Consider the following 13045-nt stretch of genomic DNA (forward strand, 5'->3'; position numbering starts at 1 on the left):
TGGAACATTGTTTATAAAGCACTTACAAATGGGCAGATTGCATTGGATAAAAATATCTTGGAAAGATTTTAATGACCAAAATACTTTGTGAAATAATGAATCCCCTACAGGGATAAGAAATTAAGTGCATTAAAAAGGACAGTTGCAGGCAAGAACTAAAATAAGACAGTCTCAGCTCAAATTTACAAAATACACTTATGCCCATAACAGTGAATAAATACAACTGTAAAATTTACAGAACAACACTTATCCCTTATAGAGATCCTTTTCAAAGCACTGACCAAACATAAACTAATCGACACAGCTCTCCTGAGAGATAGGGAAGTAAGTATTTTACCATGTGCATTATCAGTTAGGCTTACCATGGGCTGACTTAATTTATGTGTTGGCTGCTTTCTTGGATTCTTTAGCTACATTATTGTAGTGAAGTTACCTGTTAAATAAACAGGTGAACATTTACTGTAGCACCCTCCACCATTACATTTCAAATTACTACCTCTAATAGCAAGCACTCTTGTGAAGAAATAAATATGTCAGTTCTCAGTCAGGACTCCAATATGATTTTTAATGAGTATCCATATTGATCAAGTGCTATCTTTGTGCTCAATATTGTATAGTATATAGAGGAAAACGTGGACTAAAATCATTGCCCTGCTAAAGTCAATGGGAATTCCAATGGAGCCAGGATTTCACCCATAAGTTCTGCCCCAAGGATCTTACAGTAACTGTTCGGATGCAAAAGCATTATACTTAAATTGACAAATGGATTAAAGTAAATAAAACACTTTCTGTAGTCCTTTGGTAGGCCTGTCTCTTCGGGGCTCTGTCCTGCAGAGCTTGTCCATGATGTGCTGAGCACACAACTCCCATTAAAGTCCATGGGAGGTGAGGATACTCAGAAGTGGTTAGCACCTGCTAGCATCAAAGCCTTATTTCTATACTCCCAGGGGCTTTGAATCAGGCCCATAGTTTTCATTCCTTATTTGGGAGTGGATCCTGCTCCCATTGGAGTCAATGGGGACAGGTTCAGGCTGTTGGAATTCACAAGCCATTGCCTCTTATATTGGGGGAAAAAACAAAACCTTTGAATAATAGGAGGGTTTTTTTTCAAATGAAAAAAATTAGAATGATGGATGCAGAGTGCTGCAATTTGTGAGATGTGACAGTTTTCTGGCTTAGTGCTGTTTACCACAAGAATACAGCAAAATTGACAGACTGGAGCATAAAGATTTTCACACTGTCAGCCACAAACTCACGTCAGCTCTTCCATTACCAAACAGAGGTGCGTCTCCATACCCCTTAATGGTTATGCTTAACCATATGCTATTTCATACCCTATATACTGTACATACCACTGAACAGCAATCTTTAGTAATGGACAAGAGCACACAAGGTACACCATGACTCACCTGTAAAATATCCAGGCCTAACATATGCTTCCTGTTTAAGCATTTTTTCAGTTGACACACATGCCTAGTAACATTTCACTTACACCCTTGCAATTGATTATATGATTTTTCTATAACAAGCTGATAATGAGGTTTGTTCAAAAAGAAAATCAGCCCATGGCTTGAAAACGCTCCAAGAAAACATATAAACAGTTTATATAACACAACATTAAAGCCTAATTGTGAAGTATTTTGAGATCCTTGTAAGTACAAAGTGTTTATTATATTAAATACATTTGGCAAGGGTGGGAAAGGGGTTTAAAGCTTTGGTTTATCTGTGTGCTAGTTTTGCCATCAGTACTGTAAAGATAATTATAAGCATGACTAAAAACTTTATTTACTACATTGTGAATTCTGCTTTTCTCATTCCCCTCCAATACTGAAGTAATGGTTCCCACACCACAAGGATAGTAACTGACACCAAGATTGTTAGAGCTACATTATCTTGTAGATCTTAGCTGGTAAGACTCAGAATAAGCAGTAAGGAACAATCTCAGTGATACACTGTTGTACTATATGCTAACCAGATAACAAGGAGCTTCTAAATAAATAAGTCAGCCAAAGGGAGTGAATGAAAGCTATCTTATCTTTACTTCATGTAAAGGTGCTATGAGCAACATGAGTGTAGGCACTGTGGGGTGTCAGTGCTAAGGGTCAGTAAAGTCCAGGCATGTTTATCTTATTTGAGATCTTTAGATTGCTTTGCTTGTGCATAAACTTAAAGTAGCAGTTACTTCAGAAAGAATGCACGTGTCTGACTTTTCCCTCAGAGTCAGATGTGATAAAGGGATAGCTCATAGAAATTACAGCTGGAAAACACTTATCAGGACACCCGCTCCATCTCCTACCAGGGCAGCTACAGTGCACTGTTTGGTGCTTTGCCCAGTCTAATTCTGGCTGTCTCACATGGTGAGCTTCCTAAACTTTCAGTGTCAAGAAGCTTTTCTTGGTGTTTTGTTTAAATATTCCTTTTTTTCACTTTCATTCTCATTACCTCCTAGTTATATCCCTCTCCAAACTATTCTAGACAGTCACCATGTCCCCTCTAAGATGTTGCTTAGCCAGTCTGTACCTACAGTATTTAGCCGTTGAAAACTCCCCTTACTGCTGAGGCTGAGGAGATGGACACAAGACTGCTGGTATGCATCTGCAGTGTTGGATGGGAAGCAGTGTGACAAGCTGCCCCATATGGAATTTAATTTGCATTCCTGAAAATAAATTCTGGCAAAATGAGAACTGACTTGGGAAATACGCCCACAGTATGTCCAGGAACTAGCGGGAAAGGAAAGTGAAAAAAAGAGAGAAAGGTGACTTGAACATAGAACATTTTACTGTTTGAGGACCCCTTTCTGAGGAATCAATAAAAGCCCAAACAAAACAGAAGAACCTGAGGTGTGAATGCACACTTCTCAGAAACACTGACTGTTCTTGACCATAGAAGAGGCACTTTTTCCCTTTAGAGGCCATTCCAGCTATAGCTAAAATAATCCAAGCTCGTTATTCGTTTTCCTGCTAAGGAAGCTCCTGTTCCCTGTATCCATATGCAGAAAAAGGGCTGAGTTTAAAAAAGCAACTTAATGGCATTCACCAGTATGCTACATTGTCATCTTTCCTTCTTGGACGAACTGCGCCTTCCTGATGTCTTCCCTGGCTCGCCCATTCCACTTGACTTTTCACACTCTCTTATGAACTTGTTAAAGGGCCGATCACATTTTTAAAAAGCGAATGTTACATCTTTTCCTTGAGAGGCGGCTAAGGAACATTGAGATCCGAAACCTGTACAGGAAAAGTCTAAGGGTGTCTGTTCATATACACAGTGGAGTACATTGCAAGTAAAACTCTTCTTTGTTCGCTCTGAAAATGATAATCGGGCTAGAAAGATAAACTTTGATCGTTAAGGGTAAATACTGCCCTTAACCAGCGGCTTACATATACTGCTGTAGAAGGAGGAAGATAGGGAATATGAAACGATTTCATAGTCGGAAACTGTGTTCCCCAGCAGCTTTATTCCTTTCTAGAGGTTAAGGATTGGGGAGAAGGTTTAGAAGGAATGAAAATACATCAAGACCCACCTGCAGCTACAGCAGAGCAGCCCAGAAGTACAATGAGCCAGACCCAGCTCTCCATGGCCAAACTCCTGGGCAAAGTGCATGAATCAAGGAGGAGGACCAGGCGCCTGGAATCTCTTCTGCACATGAAGAAGGTTCTCCAGAGCAAATCCTTCCCGGCAGGTCATTCATTCGCCACTCACTGGCGTGCTAAGGGCAGGAGGGAGGCTCCAGCCCCCGAGTCTCCCCCGGGGAGTGACATCGCGGGACAGCTGCTGGCTCCTCCAGCCCCCGGGGAGCCGCGTGCCTCGCTGAGAACATTTCACTTCCCCGCGGGGACCCGCCGGGCTCCTGCTGCTCCCGTGCAGGGCATGGCAAGCTGGACTCTCCCGACCTTTCACTTCCCGGCCGCCGCCGCCTCCTGCGGCTGCTTCCTCCCAAGGGGCACTTGCAGGAGGTGCATTTTATTGCATCGGTCCCGATCTCTGTGTCTGTGGCGCCCGGGCCCCCTCCCGCGCTGGCTTTCCCCTCTGTTGACAGCCCCTGGCTCCGCAGGCTGTAGCCTCGCCGTACTGCGGCGGGAGCACGGAGCCAGCCAGCGCGAAGGGACTGGCTGCCGCTCCAGGGGGCTGGGGGTTGACACCGCCCCCAGCCACATCTCCTCCAGCTCAGCTACCGGCACCCGCTACCACCCCGCCTCCCTGTGTACCCAGGAGCAGCCTCCCTCAGGCCGGGGGCGAGCGGCTAGCTCCGACTGCCCGCTCCTGGCGGGAGCGTTCCGGGGGGCACGGGCTCGCCCGCCTCGGACCCGAGCGTGCTCAGGGCCTCCTCAGTCAGACGGACAGGACAGCAACAGGGGGAGGGGGGGGGGCGCTCGGCCAGCCCCAGCCTCCCCTGTCCTGCTCGGACCAGCGCTTCTTCCAGCCACTCCGCCCCGCCCAGCTAGTCCTGTTCTCCCCCCTCCAGCCCAGCCAGCCACCTGCTCCCTGCCCAGCTAGTCCTGTTCTCCCCCCTCCAGCCCAGCTAGCCCCCTGCTCCCCGTCCAGCTAGTCCTGTTCCCAGCTAGTCCCCTGCTCCCCGCCCAGCTAGTCCTGTGCTCCCCCTCCAGCCCAGCTAGTCCCCTGCTTCCCACCCGCTAGTCCTGTTCTCCCCCCCCCACCCCCGCTAGTCCCCTGCCCCCCTTCCCCCTCCAGCCCAGCTAGTCCCCTGCCCCCTGCCCAGCTAGTCCTGTTCTCCACCCTCCAGCCCAGCTAGTCCCCTGCTCCCTGCCCAGCTAGTCCCGTTCTCCCTGCCCAGCTAGTCCCGTTCTCCCCCCTCCAGCCCAGCTAGTCCTGTTCTCCCCTTCCCCCTCCAGCCCGGCTAGCCACCTGCTCCCCACCCGCTAGTCCTGTTCTTCCCTCCAGCCCAGCTAGCCCTTCTCCCCTTCCCCCTCCAGCCCAGCTAGCCCCCTGCTTCCCGCCCAGCCCAGCTAGCCCTCCTGCCCTTCCCCCTTCCAGCCATCCTCTCTGCCACCCATTATCCTTCTTCCCTCTCAGCCAATAGCTCTCCCAACCATCTGTCTCCAGCTCAGTTATCCTTCCCACCCCCTTCCTTCCTTCAGTCATTGCTACCTCCAGCCATTTTGCCCCAGCAATTTCCCTCTCCTATCCAGATCAGCCACCCCATTGCCACAGCCACCCCCTTCCCAATCACCCCCTTCTGCTTCCCAGCCCTTATCCCTTGCCCCCCCCTCAGCCCCAGCCTCACAGCTCAGCCACTCTTTAGTCCTACATCCCTTGTGTCAAATGGCCCATGAAGCAGAGACAACTCACTTCCAGGCTCCCACCTGAACACCGCTGGGGCCTATTTAACATAAGGAGGGAGGAGGGCTGGATTGGAGACTGCGCTGCCCTGAAAGCCATTGCTTGCTTGTGCTTTAAACACACCAGTGGTTCCCAAACTTCAACAACCTGTGAACCCCTTTCACTAAAATGTCAAGTCTCGCGAACCCCCTCATAAAAATGAATATTTCCAGGGATTTTCTCCTTTATCTGAGTATAAATTATAAAAGCAGTGATCTGGGAAATATAAAATTTGTTTTTATGACATGCATATTACACACTATTTATTATTATTTATCATTAAAGTATTTTTATTACATTATGAAAATGGCGACACTCTTCCAATATCTCACTTTTGTAGCTTGTATCACTTTGAATAAGCCTGTTATAAGACAAGGCTCCTATGTTTCATCAAGGAGTATCAGATGTGAAACATCATGAAGGTATTTAAGAAGCCAACTCAAAGAGTTCCTCCTACACAAGCATTCAGGTCTTGAGCAGTCCAGGCAAACAATTCACATTACAACAAAGCTTAAACTTGTTCTTCATAATAATTAAAAAAAAAAAAAAACCAATACTAGCTGCCTATTTAATTTTAAAAACAGCAAAAAATATCCACCTCCCTTTCCGTTTCTTATAAGGAGTCTTGAAGTTTAAATCTCCTCAGTGTGATAGATATGCTTGCTTTGATCTGCTTAGCTCGTGGAAGTCCAGTGGCTCCAGGCTGCTGGCCCCATGCTGCCCGGGGTCCCTAGGGACAGCTCTGTCCGCCATTAGGGAATTTTTTTCCGAGAACCCCCTGTAACATTTCACGAACCCCAGTTTGGGAACCACTGAAACACACACACATTCGTGACAATCCATACACCAGAGTGACAATATAAAACAGTGCTCATCATAATACACCTGTACTTGATTCCCTTCATCCCACCCCCACATTTCACCTCCCCTTCTGCTAAGTGTGAACTAGAAATCATTAGGACCTTCTGTCTCCTCAGCAGCCACCAGTTGGATGAGACACAGAAGTCTGGATCCAGTCCTCTCAGAGAGGTGACAGTCAGTCTGCAGCACAGCACTGCAACTATCAAGTGGTAAGCACACAAGAGATTAGCCTGGTGGGTATGGGACACTGAGTTCCTGTCTAGACACACACATGCATACTGCACAAGTCTAGCTGAGGGTTAAAGAAAATGACATCAGCGGTGGAAATGAGAAGCCTACTCTTGTGTTATGTAAATCTGCACTGAAAAGTAGATATTCAAAAGCTATCAGCCTAGTTGTGTTACCGAAATAGAGATAATTGAATACTTGGGGGAAAATGGTACAGTTCTACAACCATAATGGATTATAACAGGACTAGATACCTCTCAGAGGGCATTTTGATAGCCCATACACATGAGAGGATTATAAAATCTATGATCAATGGAGCGATATTTATAAAGCATTTTTTAATCTGGGGGGGGGGGGAAAGCTGAAAGATGATCTAAATATGAGAGCAGTTGTTTTAAAATAAAGTTATCCAAGTTCAAAGTGCAAAGAATAAAGGCTGAAAAAATTCATAACAGTTGCAACATGCTCACCTTCCAGGCTAGATTCAGATAAGTAAAAAAAGTGATTGTTCAGAAGCTTTCCACGCTGGTTCTTCTAACCCTCCTGTGCTGAGAATGAACATCAGAAATTGCAACTTAAAAAGGTAATTATTTAAGAAAAATACATATTTTGTGAAAAGCCATGGCGGTGGGCTACAAGAATATTCCCCCATCCTCCACCATAAATGATGGGCCCAGAAAGCATCTCTATAGTCTGCAGCTCTCAACATAGCACACCACAACTATCCTCTTCCACTACACCACCCCAAATATCCAGGCAAATGATATCCTACTTGTGTATTTCCTCTTCAAAGATCTAGTCCATTCTACTAATGTTGAAAAACTAGAAAGGGTTCAGAAAAGAGCTACAAGAGTGATTCAAGGTCTGGAAAACATGCCTTACAGTGAGAGATTTAAGAACCTCAATCTACTTAGTTTATCCAAGAGAAGGTTAAGAAATAGCTTGTTCATGAATGAGCTATAAGTAGCTACATGGTGAAGAGATTTCTGATAGTAGATGGCTCTTTAGCAGAAAAAGGCATAACAAGATTAAATGGTTGGAAGCTGAAGATAAAAATTTGCATCTAAATTTGTCTAACAGTGAGGGTGATTAACCATTGGAACCACTTTCCTAAGCACATGGTGGATTTTCCATCACTTTAAGTCTTTAAATCAAGACCGGAGAGCTCTCTACATGTTATGCTCTAGTTTAAAAAGAAGTTATACACTTGATTCAGGAATTACCAGGTGAGGCTCTATGACCTATGGCATACAGGAGGTCAGACTACATGATCATAATAGTTCCTTCTGGTTTTAGAATCTATGAATTATATCATGGCAGATTAGTTCTAGGAAGGAAGGAAAAACCTTTGAAATTTACATGGTTCTACTGCATAATCTGTCAGAATAACCAGAAACCAATGAAACAAGAAACATTTCCAGGGTTTCAATTACAGTTTCTCTCTTAATTTGGTCACTGGCTAATTTGATCCTCCTTTTAAATTGATCTAAACGTCAGGAATAAAAAAAAAATCACTTCTGTATTTAAAAGTATAACCTCCACCTTTTTTTGGGTGCTAATGAGTAATGCAACTACTAGCTATGGAAAGTTGCTATTTGGGGGCCTGATCCTGCATGACTGAAGTTAATGAGAGTGTTGTCATTAATGTACATGGCAGGTCTTTAATGCATAAGGAAGCCAGAATCCTAAATAAGAAGTGTTTTCCCTGTGTTTTTTCTTCTCTGTGACATTAAGAGGACCACATCTAATGATTTTGTCATTGATTCACACATGGTAATGGACATTATTGGTGGTATCATATCCTAGACAAACTGCGATATGCACCCTGCTGGCCACGTTGGTAACAGGAGTGACTGCTTATTTCAGTTGAAGTGACAGAGACAGACTTGAAATAAAAAGGAGGAAGACTTTTTAATTATACAGAATCAAGAATAGTGGTTTGTTTGTTTTTTTAACATCAGGTTGTATTTTCAATACTCATTTCTTTAACTGTGTAGTTGATCCACATTGATTTTAAAAGATGCCATTCCCTGTATAGGACTGAGACACTCAGTCCTGTACAGGGAGTGGCATCTTTTGAAATCAATGTCCTGCAAAAGTCATATTAAGAGGAAATATCAGAGGGATATGTAGTCAGTGTTGGGTCTGGACTCAATTAATTCCAAGAGTGCTAGGCGGCAGCAGAGGACATCCAGAAGGGGAAAAGGCCAGCCCAAGAGCAGCCTCTCCTGGAATCTCTCTGTAATAATATATTTACTTGGAGTGTATTATTAAACACTTGATGTCTCTATGTACTGTTTAGATTTCCAGACAGGTTCCTGATAAACAAAGGAGACAAAACTGGATTTCAAGTTGTGTGGATGTCTGTTTGTTTGAGTCTGTAAGCAGTTGTTGTGTTTAATAAATGCCTCCTGTTTATGACAGACTGATTCCATATATTACGACACCCCACCCACTTCAACATAAGTGGATCATAGAGATCAAGCTTAAATAGTCCCCAAACTTGGGAAAAGCAGCAAAGAACTAAAGTGGTTGGTTTGGACCACAAGCACTCTCTATTTTTAAAATACTTAAGGAATCAACTTCAATAAGTTACTATCCCTGAAATGATTTAAAAAAATCTACCGCTAGAAGCTGCCAAATTAAAAAAAATAAACTGAAAAATATGTGGAAAGTCACAGTGACATATTTGACTGAGGATGAGGGTACAGGGGTGCTGGAACAATTTGTATAGTTGGGGTGCAGTGAACCATTGAACCAAATTGTAAACCCTGTATATGATGGAAACCACTTCAAGATGGGGGGGGGGGGGGTTCAGCAGCCATTCCCAGCACCCCTAGTTCCAGCACCTATGCCTGGATATAATTTAAGGATTGGAATTTTCATCAGCCAGTCAGATTTCATTTAAATTATTGTTAATAGGTTTGCACAAATGTAACTGGATGGCACTTAGTAAACAATTCTATTGATGATGCATAAGAAGGATTACTATTTTTATTTTGTTATATTGCAGTATTCCTCAAATGTGCTAGACACTGTACATGCTCATAGGAAGACTTAGCCCCAGTTCCCAGTCTTCAATTTAACAGAATCCAGCTCACTGTCTCTCAGTTGTGTTGGTCTGCAGGGTCAGCAAAAGTAAAATAAACCAAAACCAAACCAAAAAGAATAAAGTCTTATTTTGGCCAGCAAATAAGACTGAGTAAGCACAGAGAACTTAGCTGGTCAGTTAGGATGGTACCATTTTCCATAGTCTCTTTCTGGATTACAACCACTCTTCAAGGTTGCTCCATTAAATGCTCAAAAGTCAGGAAATAGCTTTAATTTAGGCATGGAGCAGCATGCACCATCCTGGCACCAGGAATACAGCAGCACAGAGGTCAGAAGATAGCACCATATGCGAGTTACAGTTCTGAAGGGTGGAGCTCTGTGTGGCTCAAAAGCTAGTCTCTCTCCCCACAGAAGTTGTTCCAATAAAAGATATTACCTCACCCACCTTGTCTCTCTAATACCCTGGAACCAACAGGGCTACAACTACACTGCATAGTTATGAAGGGTAGCAGCCAGCAAGTAGATTATAGAAAGAGAGAGAAGTGGGCACGAGAGCAGGAGGGGGCCAAGAAAGAGGAGCAAACTAACTGCAGCATGATCTACCATGACAGCACCAGGAGGAGGGGTGCATTGTAGTACTGGTATTGTCACTGTTGGAACACCATTGTACAGCACTGCACAGAAACAGTGGAGGGAATAAGAGGAAAGATTGCATAACACACTGGAAAGTGGACCCCATAGAAGCCACCAAACCGAGAATGAGTGGCTAATGCAATGCCTTTACCTTAATAATTGCACAAGCCTGCCATGTGCTACTGCCAAGTGCCATTGGCAGGTGTGCCCTCTGTATCCACAAGCCAAATATTTGTGTTGTCCCCTTCTCTTTTGCACAGCATTCTACAGCAACCACACCACCTGATACAGGCCATTTGCCCTCCCTGGCTCAAGGGTGAAAGTAACTTAAAGGACTTACCGGTACGCCGGAGTCCTGAGCAGGCAGCATGGCCTCAACCGGAAGAGGCGGGGCCTTTAAATACCCAGGCCCTTTAAATCAAGATTTAAAGGCCCAGGGGCTCTGGCTGCGTCTGGGAGACCCGGGGCCTTTAAATCACTCCCGGAGCACCCAGCTGCAGAGGTGGCTAGGAGCCCTGGGGCTCAGGGGCGATTTAAAGGGCCAGGGACTCCGGCCGCTGCTACCGCAGCAGAGCCCCTGGACCTTTAAATCACCGCTGGAGCTCTGCCGTCGCTACCCCGAGACTGTGAACTTGGGGACGTTCTGATGTTTTTGTATAGGCAAATGGCATAGCCAATGACCGCCTAGGCCAATGGTTACTCGTGGAAGATACTAGAAGGCTAACTTTTAATGCCTTGGCGGCTAAGGGTGAGATAAGCAGTCAGCTGCTCCTTCTCCTTCCAGCACCCAGAGTCATATGAAACTCCATGGCCTAACCAGCAAAAATTGCCAGCTCTGCACTGTTTCCACTGTGGCAGTACAGATCAATTTCCCTACTTGCCCAGCTAGAACTGTTAAGTGCCAGGCTGTGGAAAGGAAGGACACTTTAAATAAGTGTGCTGCAGTACACTGGTTCACAATGAGAGGAGGCCTGAAGTGCATACTGTGAATGTGGAGCTGCATGAGACCACCTTTACCAGGGCCCTTGATGTAGCCTTTAATACAATCTTCTCCTGTGGCAAGGTGCTGGAGCTGGTATCCTGTATTGTAGAAATTAATAGTACACCACTGAACTGCATGGTGGCTACAAGTACTGAAGTTAACCTTCTCCCCTCTGGGTTAGTTCCTAATCTGGACATTTGCCTGACTACAGTGGTTATAAAAGCTTGGAATGTGTGTGCTTTGCAGATAGTGGGTGAAGCTTTATGCTCTGTGCTCTACAAAAGGTATAGCCTTCACTGCAAAGTTTTACATTGTTAAAAGGTGCGGCTGCACATGCAGTTCCATTATTGTCCTATGATCTGTGCTTACATCTTGGTATTATGCATGAACTTGCACAGGACACGTCAGGTGTGGTTATGCTGGCTAGATTAGAAGGGGATAACCAACATATCATTCAGAGACACCATGATTCGTTTAATGGTGACGGTGTTCTGCCCACAGGATACACATATTCTCCGTAGTTGGATTAGAACCCCAAGCCCTTTGCACCACTTGCATATCATGTACCACTTGCACTTGTGGACAAGATCGGAGCAGAACTGCAGTGCATGAAAGATAATGGTATCCTTTGGAAGGTGGAAGAGCCTACAGATTGGACCTCACCCAGGATGATCGTATACAAGAAGAATGGTGACATTCAACTGTGCACAGATTTTAGGGCACTTAATAAATGTGAAACATAAGCAGACTTTGAAGAGGTGACATGCTGGTAAGTGAATCTCTGATTTTTTTCTATTGGATTACCAATCCAGTTATTGAGAGAGAGTTGCTAACTTTCAGCCACAGGTATTACTGACTTTGTTTCAGCACACAATTTGGGAGGTACTGCTATCAACAACTCCTTTTGGTTTAGTCTCTGCTCCTGAGGTATTTCAGAAGGTGGTCTGTCAGATCATGGAAAATATCCAGGTGCATGTAGCTATTTGGATGACATGCTCATCTTTGCTAAAACCGTTCGTAAGCATAATATTATTCTGGCCCAGGTGCTAATCCAACTCCAACAAGCTGGCATAAAGTTGAATGTGGCCAAGTGCAGTTTTGCAAAAGATGCTGTAGAGTTTCTAGGGTCTTCTCTGTCGGCTGATGGTGTGAAACTGGCACCTGAATGGCTAAAGCTGTTGCTTCACTACTGGTTCTCACTGATTATATTGATTTATGTTTATTCCTTGACCTAGCTCAATACATAGATGGCCATGCTCTGCCCCATTTTGGTATTTTTGCCAAGCCACTGTGGGATTTAAGCTAGAGCCAGGGAAAGTTGGCTTGGACTAAAGAGGCAAACCAGGCTTTTCAAATCTTGCATCAAGCGCTCCATTGGATCCAATCCCATGCTTATTTTGATCCATGGAAGCCCATAGTGATTCAAACTGATGTATGCAATTGAGGTCTGGGCACAGTTCTGCTCCAAGAAGAACAGCTGGCTATATTTGCGTCCCGTACTCTCACCCTGACAGAAGCAAAATATTCCCAGATTGAGCTAGAGTTCTTGGCAATAGTTTTTGTTATTGTATGCTTCAAAGTCTACTTAGGGGATGACATTTTACCTTAGAAACTGATCATTTGCCTAATCTGGGTCTCTATCATAAAGCCATCGATCTTTTGAGTGTGAGGCTGCAGTGGTGGATTATTCAGCTGCAACAGTATGACTAATTTGGCACATATCAAAAGAAGATGTAATTTATTTGTTGATGTTCTTTTAAAAAGTTCTGCTAGGTTGGAGCCCTCATATGCAGAACCGCAGATCACACCATATACTTTTTTACTGTAAGATGGGTCGAATGATTTAGGGTGGACCACTGACGCCACTCTTCAAGATGCTCAACTGTGCAAGGTGATACGTGCTGTGCAGGCAGGTTGGATGGACCCAGTCCTTAAATTAACTTGCCTATATTC

The 13045-nt window shown here is 44.5% G+C and overlaps 1 protein-coding gene across 1 annotated transcript in view; it reads right to left on the reverse strand.

The window, feature by feature from the left end:
* Positions 1-3684, reverse strand: part of NTN4 (netrin 4) — a 103170-nt gene extending 99486 nt beyond the window's left edge. The window contains exon 1 of the mRNA XM_024218145.1: positions 3521-3684. Within this exon, the coding sequence (XP_024073913.1) occupies positions 3521-3644 (124 nt within the window). The 5' untranslated portion in view covers positions 3645-3684. The remainder of the gene's footprint in view (positions 1-3520) is intronic.
* Between the last annotated feature and the right edge of the window lie 9361 nt (positions 3685-13045).

The sequence above is a fragment of the Terrapene carolina genome, unplaced genomic scaffold (genome assembly GCF_002925995.2).
Source record: "Terrapene carolina triunguis isolate 2854851 unplaced genomic scaffold, T_m_triunguis-2.0 Scaffold68, whole genome shotgun sequence".
NCBI lineage: Eukaryota > Metazoa > Chordata > Testudines > Emydidae > Terrapene > Terrapene triunguis.